This window comes from Trichomycterus rosablanca, chromosome 15 (assembly GCF_030014385.1).
Source record: "Trichomycterus rosablanca isolate fTriRos1 chromosome 15, fTriRos1.hap1, whole genome shotgun sequence".
NCBI lineage: Eukaryota > Metazoa > Chordata > Actinopteri > Siluriformes > Trichomycteridae > Trichomycterus > Trichomycterus rosablanca.
The window spans coordinates 20,995,848-21,017,427 of record NC_086002.1 but is presented as its reverse complement, the minus strand read 5'-3'; the positions used below and the strand labels follow the sequence as shown (position 1 = coordinate 21,017,427).

The window sequence follows — 21,580 nt, the reverse complement described above, 5'->3', positions numbered from 1 at the left end:
ATGATGACATCACGGAGCTGGTGGATGTTAGACACATTGAACTCCTCCACCTTCCACTTGAGGATGCGCCACAGGTGCTCAATTGGGTTTAGTCCATCACCTTTACCTTCAGCTTCGAGGGAGGGGATCATGCTCTGTTTCAGAATGTCACAGTACATGTTGGAATTCATGTTTCCCTCAACGAACTGCAGCTCCCCAGTGCCAGCAACACTCATGCAGCCCAAGACCATGATGCTACCACCACCATGCTTGACTGTAGGCAAGATACAGTTGTCTTGGTACTTCTCACCAGGGCGCCGCCACACATGCTCGACACCATCTGAGCCAAACAAGTTTATCTTGGTCTCGTCAGACCACAGGGCATTCCAGTAATCCATGTTCTTGGACTGCTTGTCTTCAGCAAACTGTTTGCTGGCTTTCTTGTGCGTCAGCTTCCTTCTGGGATGACGACCATGCAGACCGAGTTGATGCAGTGTGCGGCGTATGGTCTGAGCACTGACAGGCTGACCTCCCACGTCTTCAACCTCTGCAGCAATGCTGGCAGCACTCATGTGTCTATTTTTTAAAGCCAACCTCTGGATATGACGCCGAACACGTGGACTCAACTTCTTTGGTCGACCCTGGCGAAGCCTGTTCCGAGTGGAACCTGTCCTGGAAAACCGCTGTATGACCTTGGCCACCATGCTGTAGCTCAGTTTCAGGGTGTTAGCAATCTTCTTATAGCCCAGGCCATCTTTGTGGAGAGCAACAATTCTATTTCTCACATCCTCAGAGAGTTCTTTGCCATGAGGTGCCATGTTGAATATCCAGTGGCCAGTATGAGAGAATTGTACCCAAAACACCAAATTTAACAGCCCTGCTCCCCATTTACACCTGGGACCTTGACACATGACACCAGGGAGGGACAACGACACATTTGGGCACAATTTGGACATGTTCACTGTGGGGTGTACTCACTTATGTTGCCAGCTATTTAGACATTAATGGCTGTGTGTTGAGTTATTTTCAGAAGACAGTAAATCTACACTGCTATACAAGCTGTACACTGACTACTCTAAGTTATATCCAAGTTTCATGTCTATAGTGTTGTCCCATGAAAAGATATAATGAAATATTTGCAGAAATGTGAGGGGTGTACTCACTTTTGTGATACACTGTACATGCAATGTACAATATATATATATATATATAGACCTGGAGCTGCAGTTCCCCCAGCATCTCTAAGATGGCCCTCTCTGCTGCTGGGAAGTCACATAATAATATCATGGTTATTCACACATCTTTATTAGATCAATAAATAAGACAATTAAGAATTTTATAAAATAGAATTTACTTAAACTTACGTGTGCATTGACCCGGCACTAGTCGGCCTGTAGGCAGACGGACTCTAGGTGCGTTAGCTATTAACACCAAGGACAGTATATTGGTCTACTCATAAGTATTTAAGTATAACAATAATAAGTGAGGTTAACCACAAATATAAAGTCACTGTAATTTGTGCAGTGCTGTTATCTTACCTGGTCCTGCTGACAGAATGTCACAGTGGCTTTCCAAACCAACACTTTGATTGTCTTCTGTCACTTAAGGAGAAAGGTAAGCACTTGGTAAGATTTAAGTTTGTCTTCTTAAACATGCTGAAGATCTATAGTGAAATTTTCTATTAAATTATTAAGAAACATTTTAGTTAATTGTAATGTTAATGACTGTAGAGAAACCTTACTTTGTTCTGTGATGGTGGACTGTCCATCTTGACTGAGCAATTGGATTTGTGACATCACTGAAAGCAAATAATTATGCATGGGTGATTAAACTTTTTATGAATTTGTAAGGTTATGTATATTTCTCTATTTGTTTTGATAAATACTTATCAAGCAGGGGGTTTCTATGAATAGCATATATGACAAATGTGATTTTACTCTGCTGTGTTGGTTCAGTGAACCAAGCATCCTGAATTCTTCCCTGATAGGACCGGGCCTTTGACATCACTGAAAAAAAGAAATAGGTATGTACTATATTCATAATTTAAATTTGTTATTCTAAGTTTGTTTTATTGTGGACTGAAATTAAAACTGCACTTCAGAACTTTTATTAGTTGGACAGGATAAAAGGAAAAAAATACTGTAAGCTCTCTTAAATCTAGTCATTTCCACAGCATGAAACATTTTTGTTCCATTGCTTAATTGAATTTATTTAAATATGTTAAACTTGTTTTATTAATTAGTAGGAGAATATCTCAGTTTCAACATTTGATATGTTTTCTTGGTACTATTTTCAATTAAAAATACAATGTAAATAATTTGCACATCATTGTATTCTGTTATTATTTATATGTTGCCCAGCATCCCAACTTTTTTGGAAAGTGTTGTAATGTTTTTATATATTTAATTTCTTCATTTTCAATGAACTTTACCTTGTCTAGATTCTGGGAAGGAGGTTTCATCCGAGTATCCCTGAACATTTGTCTGGAAGCACTCATCCTGTGACATCACTAAAAAATCATAATTTGGTAAGTACACTGTCCATTTTAAAAACCTGCTTTTTTCAATATGCGTTTATGCGTGATGTTTGAAATACTAAGCTTCTATAAATATGATGGAACTGAAAAAAAATGATTGTATTTTTCTCTGGGCATTGGTTATATTATTATAGACTAGCTTTGCACTGCTTAGTCCTGAAACAGTTTAACAAACACATTCTTAACAGTATCTAACTAATTATAGTGAATATTAACAATCTTCAGTATGAGATTTCTAATAAACGCCCAGTAATACTTGTGGAAATGTGAAATATCATAAGCTTTAAAGCCAGTGTTGTGTTTTAAAGATTTGCCAGGCTTTTCCCAGTCTTTCAAACTATATTTTATTCAGGCAATGGAATGAAAAGATTTAAGTCTTCTGAGCTATTGTGTTTCCTAAAATTTAAGGGGCCCTATAAGGTGGTATAAGTATATAAACAAGATTCAAAATGTATTTTTATTATTATTTTATCAAAATAAGGCTGAGGGTCTTTTTTTTTTTTTTTTTTTTGGTGATGTCACAAAAATGCCAGGCGCATGTATGTATCTGTTCAGCCTTCAGCCATTTAGACCCATCTAGTCCAGCTCAAGTTGCAAAGAGTGTTACATCTTGGACTGGTTTTTTTTTTTTTTTTTTTTTGGAAGAAAAATACACTAAACTTACTACTTCTGTTTGTTCCAGGATTTCGATGGTCAGCAGGTGGTGGTGGTGGTGGTATTGGTGGTGGTGGTAGGGAATGCACTGTTTTCTTTTTCATTTTGAGATTCTGTTTTTGAGGGCTGGGATGCCATTTTGCTTGAGACTTTTCAATAAATTCAAATGGCTTTTTAGGTCTAAAAAGTAAAAGAAAAATCAAATAGAAATCTTCATGAAGTACTACACAATGTTGTGTGACATGTTATAAAATTACTTTCGTTTTCGTGGGAAATCATTGTCTGAATTTAAATCCGAGGTCTCGCAGGATATTCTCCATTTCTGGACGACCTTGTCCAAACAATCTGTAATATATTTTGAATGCAGACAATTAAATGCATAATATACAGTCATGGGAAAAAGTAAGTACACCCTCTTTGAATTTTATGTTTTTATGTATCAGGACATAATATAAATCATCTGTTCTTCATCAGGTCTTACCATTATATAAATACAACCTCAGATAGACAATAACACATAACAAATTACACCATCTCATTATTTATATAAAAAACTAGATCAAAATACAAAAAGCAGTGTGTGAAAAAATAAGTACACCCTTACTGTTTCTAAAGGAATTAAGAGGGTATTTATCAGTCAGGTTCTGCTAATCAAATGATCTTGATTAACTGATGATTAGTAAGTGTGATCACGTCTATAAAATCAGAAGTTTTGGCACTTATTGTGGTCTGGACCATTCAGGTGTGTGTAAACACAATACCAAGTAGGAAAGACATCAACAATGATCTTAGACAAAGAATTGTTCCTGCTGATTATTCTGGGAAGGGTTATAAAGCCATTTCCAAATCTGAAGTTCATCGTTCTACAGTAAGAAAGATCATTTACAAGTGGAAAACATTCAAGGCAGCTTCCCAGTAGTAGACGTCCCTGCAAGTTCACCACGAGATCAGACTGTGCAATGCTCTGAGAAATTGCAAAACATCCAAGAGCTTCATCTAAGACTCTACAGGCTTCGGTTAGCATGTTAAATGTTCAATTTAATGACTGTTCAATTAAAACAAAAAGACTGAACAAGTTTGGCCTGCTGGAAGGGTTTCTGAAAGAAAATGTTCTCTCTTTAAAATGAACATGACAAAACAGATTAAGTTTGCAAAGTTGCATCTGAAATAAACCACAAGATTTCTGGAACAATGTCCTGTGGACAGACGAAACCAAAATTGAGATATTTGGCCAAAATTCACAACGGCACATCTGACAAAAAACAAACACAGCATATCAGCACAAACACCCCATACAAACTGTCAATCATGGTGGTGAAGGGGTGACGATTAGGGGTTTGTGTTAGTCACAGGATCTGGACAGATTACAGCCGTTGAGTCGACCATGAACTCCTCTTGAAACCAAAGTATTCTAGAGTTAAATTTGAGATCATTTACAAATGAATGGACACAAACCTCAGTGAACTGAAGTAATGTTGTAAAGAAGAGTGGAGTAAAAATCCTCCAGAACGATGTTAGAGACTGATAAAGTCATACAGAAAACCATTACTACAACTTATTACTAATAAATGAGATTCTACATGCTATTCATTCATGGGGTGTACTTATTTTTTCACATACTGCTTTTTCTATTTTGGTTTGGTTTGGTTTTCAGTTTATCTGAGACTGTATTTATATAATTTTAAGACCTGATAAGAAATAGATGGTTTTTATTATGTCTGAATACACAAAACCATAGAATTCAAAGAGGGTGTACTTACTTTTTCACATGACTGTACATACAGTACAGACCAAAAGTTTGGACACACCTTCTCATTCAAAGATTGTTCTTTTTTTTCATGACTATGAAAATTGTAGATTCACACTGAAGGCATCAAAACTATGAATGAACACATGTGGAATTATATACTTAACAAAAAAGTGTGAAACAACTATAAACAATTATAGTAGCCACCTTTTGCTTTGATTACTGCTTTGCAGTAGAGTACATCCGTTCACCTTTTCTGCGCCGCACAAAGACGCGGTGGTTGGAACCAAAGATCTCAAATTTGGACTGATCAGACCAAAGCACAGATTTTCACTGGTCTAATGTCCATTCCTTGTGTTCTTTAGCCCAAACAAGTCTCTTCTGCTTGTTGCCTGTCCTTAGCAGAGGTTTCCTAACAGCTATTTTACCATGAAGGCCTGATGCACACAGTCTCCTCTTAACCGTTGTTCTAGAGATGTGTCTGCTGCTACAACTCTGTGTGGCATTTACCTGGTCTCTAATCTGCTGTTAACCTGCGATTTCTGAGGCTGGTGACTCGTATGAGCTTATCCTCCGCAGCAGAGGTGACTCTTGGTCTTCCTTTCCTGGGGCGGTCCTCGTGTAAGCCAGTTTCTTTGTAGCGCTTGATGGTTTTTGCGACTGCACTTGGGGACACTTTCAAAATTTTCCCAATTTTTCGGACTGACTGATCTTCAGTTCTTAAAGTAATGATGGCCACTCATTTTTCTTTACTTAGCTGCTTTTTTTCTTGCCATAATACAAATTCTAACAGTCTATTCAGTAGGACTATCAGCTGTGTATCCACCTGACTTCTGCACAACACAACTTATGGTCCCAACCCCATTTATAAGGCAAGAAATCCCACTTATTAAACCTGACAGGGGACACCTGAGAAGTGAAAACCATTTCAGGTGACTACCTCTTAAAGCTCATCAAGAGAATGCCAAGAGTGTGCGAAGCAGTAATCAAAGCAACAGGTGGCTACTTTGAAGAACCGAGAATATAAAACATATTTTCAGTTGTTTCACACTTTTTTGTTAAGTATATAATTCCACATGTGTTAATTCATAGTTTTGATGCCTTCAGTGTGAATCTACAATTTTCATAGTCATGAAAATAAGTCATGAACTCTTTGAATGAGAAGGGTGTGTCCAAACTTTTGGTCTGTACTGTATAATGTACATAATATAGATAATGTTTATCTAATCAATATTCTTATACATTTTAGATTACCTGAGCTGTAAAGGATACGAGCTTGGTGCTGTGTCCATCCTCTGCTCACATTTGGGACCTCACTGCCTCGGATACTTTTTAGAAGTTTGGCTTTGTCTGTGTATGGAGGCCACCATGATATGCCCTCATGGTACCACTCTGCTGCCACCGGGCTTGTTGTTCCCTCATCCACAAATTCAACCAGTAGGTACATTCCTATCATACAGGGATCTATCATGCTACTCATATGTCATGAAAACTATAAAAAAAAATAAACTTGATTATGAAGAAGAAAATTTAAAAAAAACTCAGTGGGGATGAAAAGGGAGGTTCTGGTAGCAAATTTCTCATGAACTGGTATGCAGAAGGGGAAAAGATACAAATTTCATCTTATATGGCAAAACAAATGCCTTCTGTTGAACTTCTGAAAATTTGCAATATTCAGTGGCCCCTGAGACCTTGTCTATTAAGTAGATGCCAAGTGTGGCTGAGGAAAGAGGGTATTCGAAGAATGATTCCTGTTCGAGAAAACAGCAGTATGCAATGTAGACCTCATTTCCATGGGAGAAAATATTTTTCACTCTGGCAACTTTGTTGTTGATGTAAATAAAGCTGTTGGCTTCATCTAATCTCAATGAGAAACTCTGTGTCCTCAGTTCGCGATACTGACTGGCTGTTTGGATGGACCTGGGAAGTGGACCACATGCATGAACTTTGTATAATCCCATTCTTTTCCTATTTCGATTCAGTTTTTTGGGCCTCTCTGACAGTCTTCTAATGACCTGACTGAGTGGGAAGCCAGGTTTTCTAATTAGCTTTTTAATCTGGTGAAGGAAAGATTCAAATTTAAATGCACTGAAATTATCGAGTGCACCATGTATTTTTACATCTTGTGCCAAGTGAACAAGGTTGTGTACATTGTAAGACATGAACTTTTCCCCATAGAGCTCTTGAAAGTGTTTCACAAATAAAACCAAAATGTCATTAGCATACTCAAGATGGTCTCGGAGTAGCTGTTTGCTGGATAAAATGAACACTCCCACAAAAAGTAGAAGAAAGTTTTGGTATGCTGTTGTAATGAGTGTGCTATTTAAAAGAACAGGCCCACTGTACAACAAAAACTGCCGGAACTCAGTAGCTTTCCACCTGTCTAACTCTCTTACAGACCTTGGTTGTCGCGAGAATTCCAAGGGAACATTTTTACGGATTTGCTGAAGTCTGCTTGAAAGGTTGTCAACAGTAGAGGCAGGCAGTCTGCAGGACAAAGGACCCCGTAGCCACAACAAAAGGAGCCTGCGCATAACACCAAGGCACACAAGGTGCATATAGTCTAATGGAAAGCCTGTTACCATTTTCAGTGAGGTTCTTTGCAGTGGTGTGGGACCATGATGATGTTCTTCATCTATTTGAGCCCTGAATGACTCATCTGTTCTCAGTAAAGCATCAATTTCAGGAAAAACAACTCGATTCTCAATATACTTCCCCTCTTGGGTACATTTCCCACAGCCACTATAGCCAGAGTGACCTTTTATGTTTTTCACAAAGGCACATGCCGGAGCATCACAAACTACTGTGCACAGCCTTAAGTACAGGAAATCTCCTTTGTAATTAAATCCTTTTTCCAGATTACAAATGTCTGACACAAAATCTTCTAGGAAGGCATCCAGGGATCCTGGTTTTTGGTTGCCACAAAACAAACCTATTATGACTGGGTCATGTTTTGGAAGATTTTCAATAATTCCTAGAATTGGCCAAAAGGTAAAAAGGTAAACCATCAATATTGACCTGGAGGTTCAGAAGGTGTGTTTCTTTTATGACATGCTTGTGTTCTTCTAAGAGATGTGTAATAGCTTCAAGCACACCAAAATGGTAATACTGTCCCCCAGCAATATCTTTGCAGGTCATTTTTGTAGAACGAACAGTTCCAAGCAATGTTCTTGCATCATGAGGGAGTTTTGGGTGGTAATCTGCCAGGATCTTTAGGAGACTGTTTAAAGCAGAATGTGTAACATTTTGCTCAACAGCCCATGATGCCAGTCTACTATGCAGAGAGGCTTGGACTTCTGAATCTGAGTCTGTGTCTGATTCTGTTTCTGTGAGTTCAAAGGCATCAAAAAATTCCTCGTTGTCCTCATTGGACAAACAGTCTTCAATTTCCTCAGTATTTTGTTCCTGCCTTTGATATGGACTCCCACAGCCCAGTTCATTTACGTAGACAGAAATTAATTGTTCATTAACTCTGGCTTTGGATTTTCTTCTTATTGTCCAATATGAGGGTGTTGTGAAAGCCATACTGAGAATTTAAAAAGACCAAACATGAAACATAAAATAAATGTTTTAAACAGTCTTCTGTTCCATCTTCACAATGGTTACTTACTGGATGCAGATGAAAAACTTCACAGGATAATCACATAATTGGAAATCTGTTTTAAGAGAAATATATTAATTATAACAAAAACTATAGTATTACTTATGTCATGCTCCGTTACTGTAGAACATAATTGTAGAACTTCACTATTTAAGTTATAACTCAAGTATTTCAAGAACAGAGTCATAATATTTCAAGATTAAAATAATTATTTTAAGATTAAACTTAAAATTTTGAGAATGTGAAATCACTGTGGACTACCCAACAGCATTTTATGGTAGTGTGTGAGGCACACGGAAACATTCCACTAAAAGGCTCAGGTATTGAATCCGCAAAAGAACTGGATTCTAAAATAAATTACACATCATTTACTGATGTTTAATCACAAACCTGACCGAGGAAAGTGTTAGTAATATTATCAGAAAACCCCAATGCAGCCCTAAAGATGGTCATGTGTTTTTACGGTTAGAATTTGGATTCTGGTAGTCCAATGATGCTCTAAATATTACACATTTATTCTCAAACTATTACAACTTTAATCTCAAAATAATTATGACTTTGATCTCATTACGATTTTAAACTTTACATGTTTTGGTCACCATCATAAATATGACTTTAGTATTAAATATTTTGATAATCTTGAAGTAGAGCTTAATCACAAAATATTATGTCTTTCTTGATATCTTTTATTTTGACCCTAACTGACCCTAAAACACTATTTCAATAAACTTCTTAAGTTTTGTTTGTTGTAATGGGATTGATGGCAGACGTGGGTGTGGTTAGACCTGTAGCCCCCCTAAAAAGTGAGAAAAAGAAAGACGTGTCTGTTATATTTAGGGTGGACAATGTGTATTTAACTGTTGTGGATAACATACTAGTCATAATTATTTTATTCACTTGGGCCAATCCATTAAATTATTCTGGAGCATTTTCTGAATGTAGGCAATGTGTTCCCAAAACATTTTAAATAGTCTCTAACAAAACATAAAGATTTGATTTGTTTTATCTGTGATGAACAAGTAAACGTAGATTTATTGTAAGAGGTTTTGCCCAGGTGGGATTCCACAGCGCTTCTTCAGATATAGGCGCGCATATTTTCTAAGCTCCAGCGCATCTGTTACTGATTGACGCGCTCTCCCTCACCAAAGCTCACTAAGTGTGAGTGATCTTGGCTAATCGCCTCTTTGTCTTCCTCCAAGTCCCTGTGTCAATCACTTCTTCTGACCCAGAGTTGTAAGCGACTGGCCAGAGCGCACTGCACATAACAATATTGCATCTCAATTTTTTTTACCCTTTTAATTAAATCACAAAATACAATATCTATTAAAATGTAAAAAATATTCGAACATTTTATATTATTTACATATTTAATTTGCATATGGGACATGAATTTAGTCCCGCCCTCAGCTCGCTGGTCCGATCGGCGTAATTTGGTGATTGGTGGTTCTGGATGTCAGTCAGATCTTTCTCTGAAAGTAGGCGCTTCTGGTCTGCAGTGAGCTGTAAACACTTAGTCCACGTGTGGGAGCAGAACGGGGGATGGTCGTGGATTTGTCCTCCTCTGTTATCAGATGAGGCGAGTCGTTCATGTTGTTGAACTTTATAAAGTAGTGGCACGTAATTAAGCTTTAAGAAATGTCGGTAATGTGTTAAGTTCTTGTTTAAATGGTAATTGTCCAGTATATGTCAGTGATATTGTGCTGAACGTGAGCAGCCCAGCTGTTTAGCCTGTTGGAGTCAGACACGTTGGACATTTAGTTTAAAGTGTGTGTTTAAACTGTGCCTAATGTTTTACTACTGAACATCTTAGAGCTTAAGAGAATTTACAGTGTTCCGTTTTGTTGGTGCTCGATGGTCAACTAATAAATCACGACTCTGAGTCGACTCAATGTTAACCACGGCACCACGCATCGCGGACCAAAGCGGGATCCACGATTCCGTTACACTTTACAATAACAACAGTAATCGGCGTAGAGGAATCGACTCCTCTGGCGATCGGTGTAGAGGAATCGACTCCTCTGAATTATATATTTCGAGAATTAATAAAATATTAAACGTTTAATAATGTTCCTCTCAAACTGAAAATGAAAAATATTGTTTGGTATTTTATTTACCACAACAATCCATCTGTGTTAGCCTCAAAGCTAACTCAAGTTAACCTGGTTAATCTAAAAATATTTATTTTATTCTGATTAATATACCGGTATATTATATTGTTTTGTCACCCATTATAACATATTAATTTTTCATATCTTGTGTTTTATTTTATTTATTTCTTACCTCTAAACTCTGCTCTGGTAAACTCTTACCTGTTCTGGCAGTCACTTTCACACTTTCCCGCCGCCCTCCTCAGGGTGTTCAGTCTAGTAAATATAATCAGCTACACTGTATGGACAAAAGTATTCTTTTATAACACCCCATTCTAAATCCATAGACATTTATATATAGTCTGTTCCCCTCTGCAGCTATAACAGCTCCCATTCTTCTGGGAAGGCTTTCTACAAGAGTGTGTCTGTGGGAAATGTATCAGTTCATATAGCATCTGTGAGATCAGACAGTGATGTTGGATGAGAGGACCTGGCTCACAATCTTAATTCTAGTTTATCCCAGCAGTGTTTGAGGGGGTTGAGGTCAGAGCTCTGTATGGGCATTCACTAAGTGCTTGATTTTATACACTATATGGACAAAAGTATTGGGACACACTTCTTAATCACTAAATTTAGGGGGTTTGTTCAGTCCCATTGCCACAGGTATATAAAATCAAACACCTAGTGAATGCCAGGAGAATGAGTGCACAGTGTCAACCCAGTTTGGTGGAGGAGGGATAATGTTATGGGGTTTTTCAGGGCTTGGTCTAGGCCTGGGAATGAGAATTCTTAATGCTTCATTACACCAAGTCATTTTGGACAGTTATTTGGTTTCAACTTTGTGGGAACTGTTTGGAGAAGGCTCTTTTCTGTTTGTACATGACTGTGTCCCAGTGTACAAAGAAAGGTTCATAAAGGCATGGTTGGGTGAGTTTGGTCTGGAAGAACGTGATTGGTCCACACAGAGCTCTGACCACAACCCCATCGAACACCTTTGGGGGGAAATGGAGAATGGAGATTGTGAGCCATGTCTTCTTGTCCATCACTTCCTGACCTCACAAATGCTCTTATGGATGAATGGACAATAATTCCCACAGACACACTCAAATCTTGTAGAAAGCCTTCACAGTGGGATGTCATGAATTCTCCTGTAGGTGTAATATGTAGGTGTCCAAATACTTTTGTCCCTATTAGGTGTATATGTAGGATTTAGAGCAGCTAGACCAAGGTATGCTTCATTGCATTTGATCAGGAGGAGAAACTTTTACTTGCTACAGGGGATGACGCTATATTTAACACGAAACAAATACATTGGGTCCTGGTTTGCTTTTATACTGGTCATATGTATTTGCAGTTGAACCAAAATTAGGGAACAAAGTGACACGTGACAAGCCTGCAAGCATAGATGTGTTGAGTGAGACGCATCGAAGGCAGTTCAGTACGCTTGGTGGTCAATAGATTCATGTGGACTCAGACAAAACAGTGAGTTTTGGTAATCAATAGTTAATAAATACATTGATTAACAATATTTATATAGCACATCAACATGTTTACATAGTTACATCAGTATGCATTTTTTTAAAGAAAAGAGTTACCTTGGTTAAAGAGCTATTATCCATGTATGAATGTATGTATTTATTCATGTATTTAGCAGTGGCCCTAATATGCTGTCGTAGCAAACATACCTTTCTCCAACAAAACAGTTGCATAGTGAAGACACAAGTGTGCTCGGGCCCAGAACATAGCAGTGTGCACAGGGGAAAAGGGAGTACAATCATTCTCTGGTATTGTACAAGGCAACAGCGCCTAGTGTGAGTGCACCTTTATGTTCTTAAACTTGGTATGGTTGTCAAAAGAAGTCATATCCTAATTTTTATTGATATATTTAACTGAGGGTCTGTGTAATCTTAACTTACTGACTAGTGTAAACTTTGACTTTTAAATACAACAGAAGGAGAAGAAGCCAAAATTGACTTGCAGGTGCAGAAATCTGCTATTAAAAAGGAAACATTCAAACGCCACATGTCTAGACAGGACATGACACATTAAAACACATTTATATATCTGTGCACACACACACATGTGCCTTGTCCTTGTTTTTACTATGCACTTATTTACCATTCATCATAAATTCATTAAATGAATGTCTCATGAACTTAAACAGTTTGTCTGTGCTCTTTCCTCTGCGTTGTCCTGCATATAGTCTCCACCATGGTTTGTTGTGCTGCCTGGAGATGCTCCTGTCGCTCAGAGTGACTGACACACATCTTAACATTACCAGAGATTACACCAACAAAAATGAGGTAATCCTATTCAAACACTGCATTTGCACTTTTTACAAACAAAAACCACAGCACTGGGAAGCTTAAAGTTTGATTTACTTAAAGTAAGGAATAGGGAAAGGTCATTGGGATCTGTTAAAAAAATATAGACAAGAAAAAAAGCAAAAGCAGCACTAAAATAATAAAGAACGATAATGCTGCTCTCAAACAAAGTGAATTGGGGACAAATCATTTAAAGACCACTTTTTCAAAATGACCAAATTGAGGCATTAGTCAGACTAAACACAAAAGGGACGAAATAGATCAATCACTTTGCTGCTGGTCCAACAGGTTACAAGACCCTGCAGGTAGTGCAGGGTTCCTCTACCAAGAATAAGAGCCCTGCAAAGATGGATGCAGGGTGTTAGAACTGGGCCTGGTGTGTTCACATAGGTTTTTGGTTTTCTAAAACTGAAGGTAAATGGATTGACATAACTTGAAATGGAATGGGTGTTGACCTTGAATGAAATTGCAGCCACAGCAAATGTTGAATTTTAATCTAGCCATGGTCCACTTGGCAATCTGTAGCATCACTGTGGCATCACTGCTCCTTCACCATGCAGCACCCAGTGCTCCTACAGTAGGTTATTAATATACACCATCAAGATTGCTTAAGTATAACTTACATTTAATATAGTAAAAGAGTAACTTTTTTATTTTTTAACTTTTACTTTTATACGGTAGTACAATATTTTTGTACTGAGCATGAGCTTCCCATAAAGCCTATTATGATAAATTGTTTAAGACGTTTAACTCGCCTTGTATTTTCAGTCTCACTAACTTTTTCTTTTTCCTTTGTTATTAATTTAAAATCAGATGAGTTGCAACATAAGGTGATAGTCAAGAGAATCACAATGCCTACAGCATAATAAATAGGCTGTTTGTGGTTAATGTGTTGCATACTTTATTCAGTATACTAGTCTTATTTGTTAATGTTCCCTAAATTGACTAATTTAGTATGGGATAATTCACTAAGATGTGTTAATGCACAGATATTCAGTCTTATGCTTTAAATATTTTACCCTTTGAATGTGCATCACTCCATGCTCCACCACTGGGGTAAAAAATGTGACCCGTTGGAGTGATATTTTATATTTTAATATTTATTATTTTCACAAAACAGAATTAAACAAATGTGAAAATAATGACAGGCAATCACAGTTTATAGGTATTACCAGACTTAATGTTTTATGTGTCAAATATATGACTTAAAGATATTGCTAGAATTGAAAAACTATACAGGCGAGTCTCGCTTCAGCATCTGTCTGTGAGGAGTTTGGAGCTTCTCCCTGTGTCTGTGTGGGTTTTCGCCAGGTGCTCTGGTTCCCTCCCTGCTCCTGAAAAACACAAAGGGTAGGCTTATTGGATACACATAATTGCCCCTCGGTGTGTGTGTGTGTGGTATGTGGTATATGTATTCCTGCTTTGTGCTGAGTGATTCCGGGTGGGCTCCGGACAAACCACCACTCTGACGGACTAAGCAGATGAGAAAATGTCTGACTGACTATCAGAATACACTGCTGTATTGCTTTTCAAAGATTATTGCCCTAATTTTAGTTTTTCTATTAGTTCAACCCTACTAAAAACAAGTTTGGTGTAAAGGACTGCCTGAAAGATCAATCTGAGGTGCTGCATGCAGTACATGTGATGTTTAAGGAACTAAACCACTTAATGTTTGGTTATTATGTAATGTGTACAGCAAATATACTGTCTTCTGTAACTTGATCTATTGAGCTATTTTAGCTGAAACACTCATTAGTTGTGTATATATTTTGTAAAAAAAAGATCTGATGCCACTGCAGCAGGACAGTACAGCAATAACAATATGGCAGTGTTCGTCATAACCTAATTTGGTGATCTTTTCTTCACTTGGCTTTGTCTACCATTGTTTTGCTTAACAACACTCAACTTATTCTTTCTTTTCTTCCTTTTGACACAGGTTTTGGCTCGAATCTCAGCATGTACAACGGACATCATCTTATGGAGCAGCAGCTTAAGTTGTCTTCAACCTTCAAAAGTTCAAACACATCACTTCCCTCCTGTGTACCCTTCCCTGGCTTCCTGTAGCAGCCTCCCCTTGAGTGAACAGCAGAATGACTGTCTTAGAACAGAGTCAAACTTAGGAGAGTCTCCTAAATTATAGAAAAGCTCTTAGTGCTGCTAGAGCAAAATATTTCTCCTCGCTAGAAGAAAACAAAACTAATCCTACATTTAATACTGTAGCAAAACTAACTAGGAAGACCACCACTACAGAAGCATCCACACCATCAGTATTTAGCAGCGACAACTTTATGAATTTTTTCAGTGATGAAGTTGAAAACATATGGCACAAAATTAATACTATTAATCTAAACCTGAGCAATCTGATGACAAACCAACTAGATGTCAGTATAGTTACATCAGATCAGCGTTTAGAGTCTTTTAACCCTCTCCGTGAGACCAAGTTAATTTCACTAATTTCTTGATCAAAATGTATACTAGATCCCGTACCCACAACTTTCCTAAAACAGATACAACTCTTTTAAAAAAGATAAATTCATCTCTTAGTACTGGCTATGTCCCTAAATCATTTAAAGCAGTTATCAAACCTCTGGCAAAAAACCTAACCTAGACCCCTGCCAGTTGTCTAATTACAGACCGATATCAACCCTCCCCTTCATCTCCAAAATCCTAGAAAAGGTTGTAGCACAGCAGCTATGTTCATACCTGCATAGAAATAACATTTGTCAGTCAGGGTTTAGGCCTGTGTGTTAAAGTTGTGAATGACTTGTTACTGGCCTCTGATCAGGGTTGTGTCTCCCTGCTTGTACTGCTTGACTTAAGCACATCCAGATAAGAGACACCAGTTTAGACTCTGGATGTTGAACAATTTTCTTTTACTAAATTATATAATAAAAAATATTAGGACCACAGGCAGCTAGAAGTAAACTTTCTGATTACATAGTAACTCTGGATGGTATTTCAGTTACACCATGTACAGCTGTTATAGACCTTGGTGTGATTATTAATTCCAGTTTTTCTTTTGAAGCTCATGTAGCTATCACCACCAGGATAGCCTTCTATCATCTTAGAAACCTTGCTAAGCTATGATGTCACTACATGACGCAGAAATACTTGTCCATGCTTTTGTTACCTCTAGGTTGGATTATTGTAATCCCTTTTGTCTGGTTGTTCCAGTAGGTGTATAAACAAACTGCAGTTAGTCCAGAATGCAGCAGCCAGAATCCTTACTAGAACCAGAAAATATGAACACATCACCCCTGTCTTATGCACACTGCACTGGCTCCCGGTCAGATTTCGCATTGACTATAAAATAATGTCTTCCGCATTTAACCCATCTGTGGCAGTGAACACGCACACACCAGTGCACCAGTCAACACACACCCAGTGTGTCGGGCAGCCATCCCCGGTGCCCATGGCACTTCAGCCATGGATCCTGGGAATTGAACATATGCAACTCAAGTTCAATTTATGTTGTATTTTAACATGATTGGTTCTACCATCATTCGTAAATGTGTTTAAATCGATAAATATTTTATTCAGTCAACTCTGAACTGAAACTATATTACAGGTGGCTGTAATCTCATGCAGGCTCACTATTTTTAAGGTTACATCATGTTCTATATTGTTATATGCACATTAAACTCAATTTTTATCTGTTGTATGATGTTGACCTTATAATATTTTTATATTTTCTGCAAGTTTCCATGTAATAAAGGCTACTTGGCATCAGCTGAAGCATTTCTACAAATTCATTTTTTGTAAATCAGAAGAGAAAATTTGCCAGCATTAATAAGCCTAATGTACAAATGAAGCAAGTGTTGCTGATTGGATCATAAACAGCCACAGCAACCTTAATTATTAGCTGAAGGATTTATTTTATTGCAAACTGCTAAATGCTCAACATTACATGATAAATTATGTTTTGCTTATCAGATCATAAATGGCCACAGCAATCTTTGGTGTTAGGTGTAGGATATCATTTCCTTTAAATGTTCATTGATGGATAACAGAAATTCTGTTGCTGCTGGCAGGAAGAGAGTGAGCTGGGCACTATGTGAAGCTGTAATGGGCTGGCAAAGAATATTTTATATCTTAAAAATTACATATTTTACACCTGTGTATACAGTTAAAGGTGTGGAAAATGCTCTTATTGAGCTTTTTGTGTTCTTGTTGAAACAATATTTTTATTAATGCCACTGCATTTCAAACTACCATTGCAGTAAACCAACCTGATTTGTTTGTGACTGTAAATGTTGCTACTGTCTGGTTATCATTTTACACCTGACATTGATTTATTTTTTTAATGAAAGGCCACATTACATTCTCTGATACAGTGGTTGTTATAGTAACCAGGGTTGGCAGTGTACACAATATGACCAGTTACAGATTCAGATTTCTATACAGTAGCTATAGTTCATGGAACCAGGGGGCAGTGCATATAAATCTAATATAGCAATTTCATTTTCTGTCCAAAACCAACAGTGAATTTTGTGTGTCTTGAGTTTATATTTATTGTTGACGATAGTATCAGTGAAAAATCTTTTTCTTATGGGTAATATTTGGCTTTACTTTTCCTGCATGTACATCTCTGCTCCTTTAAAATCGTTGATACAGTCTGATGAATAGAAGCGGTGATCTTTCAGTCCCAAGCGGGCTTCTCTGACCACGGCTCCATGTGACCCTGATGCGACAGTGGAGCTGAAAACGCGATGTTCCGATCTTCAGCCGATGCACGTTGCATAGGAAAGCAAAAAGCGACACTTCCACGTTTTGCACAGCAATCCCGGACGAGCCCCCAATTGTTATCGGCCTCAGGCCTAGGGGAAACCTGGGCACGGTACAAACATCCGATTCCTTACAAGAGAGAGACGGACACAGAAGTTAGCGTGTGCAAAGCTCTGGCGTTCTCTTTATTACATACAAAAATATCAAAACATACAAAAATAGCAAATATCAAAATTCCATTACTTTAAAGTGCACAACTAAATAAACCCATCAATGAAAATAAGCATTTAGACACAAAAAGATAGAAAAACTCAAATATATTAAATTCTCCTTAACCAAATATATAAATAGAAAAAGATAACTCAATAAAGCAAATTCACAATAGTCCAACAATAAATATAACAAATAACCAAAATAGTAATCATAATAGTAATAATATATAATAATAATCCTAATCAATCTTAATAATAATAATAAACTCAAGTAAGTAACCTAATTCAAAACATTCAAACTATAAAAACCCAAAAGTAACTAATTAAAAAAACTCATTAAATATATTACCTTTAACCCATTTAACCAAACAATAAAGAAAAATAATAAAGAAAGAGGAAAGAAAAAGACAACACAAACTTAACTATCAAATATAAATAACAAAACCCTTAACCAAAACCCACAATAACCCAAACAAAAGTAATAAACTTTAACATCAGTCTCACAGGTACTCAAACTATTTAAAAGTGCATACTGCAATTAAAGTGCTGTTCAATGAACTGAAAACATTAACACAGCTCATTCTTCATTTCACTAAGTGTTTCCACTTACATTAACACAATGACCTACACAATCACATAGCATAGCATAGCATTCATTCATAGAATTCAACGACCATGGCAACCAAGTTTGTTTGGGCTAACGCTAATGCTAACGGCGTGCGACTACCAATAGTAACGATTTACTCGACAGTATAACATACATAGGCACATAGCACATCGCATATGTTAAAACCAAGCAGATTAAAAAATGCATAAGTAGAATAAAACTACAATTTCCGTACCTTACAAGAGAGAGACGGACACAGAAGTTAGCGTGTGCAAAGCTCTGGCGTTCTGAGCACTGCTTCCACGCTCACAGCTTTGTACACACGGCCGTTCTCCTTGTAAGGTGCGCCCTCTGCTGGTCTGGTGCCGTTACTCTCAGTAGTTTAGTCCCTCTGTTATACTGATTGTTTTTTTTAAACTAAGTTTATTAAGAAAAAAACCCAACCGAAAGAAAGGATGAAAAATATAAAAGCACACAAAGAAAATAGCTACCCCTAAAACCCACTAAGAATTACCAAAGTGTAAAAGGGGTGTTGGTTACCATTTACTACAATTTTCAACCCCCTTACACTCTCCCCTACTTTAAAAAGATGACTCCTGGCATCTTCCCTACAAAATAACCTAAAACCTCAAATTGACAGGTACTGGCCATTGAAACATACTAGGACCAGTAAGGTATGTTCCTGACAGGTACCTAGGATCACTAACCACTGCATTAGCCCCTGGCTGCCACCGTTGGTACACTGGCTGACCTGGGTGCAGGTAAGTAAAAAGCTCTTTTGGTTTAGATGTTCGTGATGACCGTCTTAACACTGGTTCAACAATCTCCTGGTTCTCGCCATCTGATTCTTGATGCTCTACTTGGATATCAGTATTTTCCTTTGCCTGAAGTAAATCAAGTGTACTCTCTTCCAATTCCACCCCTGTTTGTACCTCCTGAACACTGTCTTGTTTTTGCCCCAACAGGTTAGGTCTTTCTGGCTGGGTCAACTGTAACGCAGGCAGAGTTGGCTGTAGCTCAGGTTGGATTGGGAGGATTCTTGACTCCACTCACCGAGAGATTGGACGGAAGTTATAGGTGACCTCTTCCTCTGAGTCAGTGTGGTCGAATTCACTAGAGGGTACCTGTTTCCTTACTGACTTGTTCTTTCTTTTTACAGGTTCCTGTGATGAAAATGGTTCCAGAGGTAAGTCCTTCACCAGCAACAGCAAGTTTCTGTGCAACACTCTGATTTTCTTGTCACCTTGTTCGGCTTGGATTTTGTAGACCGGACTCACATCATCTCCCACTTTACTAACCACTCGATGGATCTTTTCTTCCCAGTAACTACGGAGTTTGCCTGGTCCTCCTCTCTCTGAAAGGTTACGTACGAGCACTCTATCACCTGGCTGTAGAGCTACTCCTCTCACACCTTGGTCATAATATTTCTTCCCTTTGGCTGAAGACTTATTGCTATTCTCAGAGGCGATCTTGTAGGCCTCTTGCATCCTTGCAGCCCACCTCTGTACGAATTCCTGTCTGCTGGTACTTCCCTCATTCCCCTTCAAGTTGAACAACAGGTCCACTGGCAATCGTGGGGACCTGCCATACAACAAGAAGAACGGAGCATACCCTGTGGATTCGTGTCTGGTGCAATTGTACGCATGAACGATGTGAGGTAAGTGATCCTTCCATGCAGCCTTCTTGTCTTGCTGTAATGTTCTAAGCATTTGGAGTAATGTCCTGTTCAGTCTTTCTACTGGGTTACCTTGAGGATGGTACGGTGTAGTGCGAGAGTGTGCTATACCAGCCAGTTGTTGCAGTCGCTGAAACAAGGTATTCTCAAACTCTCGTCCTTGATCATGGTGGAGCTTTTCTGGGAACCCAAAACGTGGGATGAAGTCATTGAAAATCTTCTCCGCGGCTGTTTTCCCCGATTTATTTTTAGTCGGGTAGGCTTGGGCAAAGCGGGTAAAATGATCAATTAATACCAGAATATACTCATAGCCACCAGTACTCTTCTCAAGATGCAAGTAGTCCACTGCCACCAACTCAAAGGGAGCACTAGTCGAAATCGACCCCATTGGTGCCTTCTCAGGAATTGTGGGAGACTTTTGCTGGATACAAGTACACTTTCTGATCACATAATCTTCAACCTCTTGTTGCATATATGGCCAATAGAACCTCTCTCGTACCAGGTGGATCACTTTGTCTGCCCCAACATGGCCCATATTATCATGTAGTTGCTTAAGAATGGTCAACTTGAACTTGCTTGGTACGACAAGCTGTTTTCTTGTCCCCACTTGCCGGTACAACACTCCTTGCTCTACAGTAAGTTTATTCCATTCTCTTACCAGCCTCCGGACCTCTCGGGACAGCTGCTTTTTTTCTGATTCATTTGGAGTCCATCCCTTTTCCTTCAACTTTAGCACCACTCCGATCACCTCATCTTCCTTCTGAGCTTCTCCCATATCTTTTGGGTTGATTACTACCATCCCAGATGGTTCCACCTCAGTCACAGAAGTCATCTGCAAGGCTGCTACCCACGGCACCTCATCCTCTTCAATGGCCTTATTCCCCTGCCAGACAGCAGTTACCACTTCTGGAGACAGACTCCCTGTGAACTCCTCCATTTCATCCTGCAGTGAAACTGGATACCGGGACAATGTGTCTGCATCAATGTTAGCTTTACCAGGACGATACTTGATATCAAAATAGAAGTCTGCTAACTCCCCAACCCAGCGATGTCCAACAGCATTGAGTCGGGCTGTGCTCAAGATGTAAGTGAGTGGGTTATTGTCTGTGTAGACCGTGAACGTAGGAGCATAATACAAGTAATCCCGGAATTTGTCACAGATAGCCCATTTTAAAGCTAGGAATTCCAGCTTGCCTGAGTGAAGGTGGTAGTTCTTCTCAGCAGTCGTAAGCGTCCTGGATCCATATGCAATCACTCTTAAGCAGCCTTGCTGCTGCTGATACAACACTGCTCCTAGACCTTTGTTTGATGCATCTGTGTGGAGGACAAATGGTAAGTCAAAATCTGGGTAAGCAAGCACAGGAGGACTGGTCAGTCTCTCGATTACGGTTTCTACCACGGCACTATGTTCTGCAGTCCACAGTACTCGAGTC

The 21,580-nt window shown here is 38.5% G+C and overlaps 2 protein-coding genes and 1 long non-coding RNA gene across 4 annotated transcripts in view; 1 reads left to right on the top strand and 2 right to left on the bottom strand.

Annotated features, from left to right (window-relative positions):
* The window catches only part of LOC134328786 (uncharacterized), a 765,451-nt gene that overhangs the window by 598,091 nt on the left and 145,780 nt on the right, over window positions 1-21,580 (bottom strand). The window lies entirely within an intron of this gene.
* LOC134329118 (uncharacterized) lies at window positions 1,498-15,391 on the top strand. Of its 2 annotated transcripts, none has more exons than XR_010014773.1 (6): window positions 1,498-1,593; window positions 3,198-3,230; window positions 6,166-6,353; window positions 6,806-7,468; window positions 12,808-12,907; window positions 14,865-15,391. It is a non-coding gene; the product is annotated as an uncharacterized LOC134329118 (long non-coding RNA). The 2 variants fall into 2 exon arrangements; XR_010014772.1 differs by lacking the exons at window positions 1,498-1,593; window positions 3,198-3,230 and adding exons at window positions 1,670-2,002; window positions 2,420-2,506.
* On the bottom strand, window positions 1,550-8,545 carry LOC134328806 (uncharacterized). The gene is made up of 7 exons (XM_063010035.1): window positions 8,527-8,545; window positions 6,171-6,408; window positions 3,427-3,514; window positions 3,180-3,349; window positions 2,411-2,488; window positions 1,721-1,985; window positions 1,550-1,580 (listed from the first exon to the last, which is right to left on the bottom strand). Exons 2-6 carry the CDS (start codon window positions 6,394-6,396, stop codon window positions 1,831-1,833), a joined length of 717 nt encoding a protein of 238 aa, XP_062866105.1. The 5' UTR covers window positions 6,397-6,408; window positions 8,527-8,545; the 3' UTR covers window positions 1,550-1,580; window positions 1,721-1,830.

Excerpts from the sequence above, each read along its gene's own strand:
- LOC134328806 (XM_063010035.1), bottom strand. The coding sequence starts at position 6,396 with ATGAGTAGCATGATAGATCCCTGTATGATAGGAATGTACCTACTGGTT. Across the intron at positions 3,350-3,426 it reads GATTTCCCACGAAAACGAAA|ACCTAAAAAGCCATTTGAAT; the intron begins GTAATTTTATAA and ends TTTACTTTTTAG. Across the intron at positions 2,489-3,179 it reads TCCTGGAACAAACAGAAGTA|TGATGTCACAGGATGAGTGC; the intron begins GTAAGTTTAGTG and ends ATGATTTTTTAG.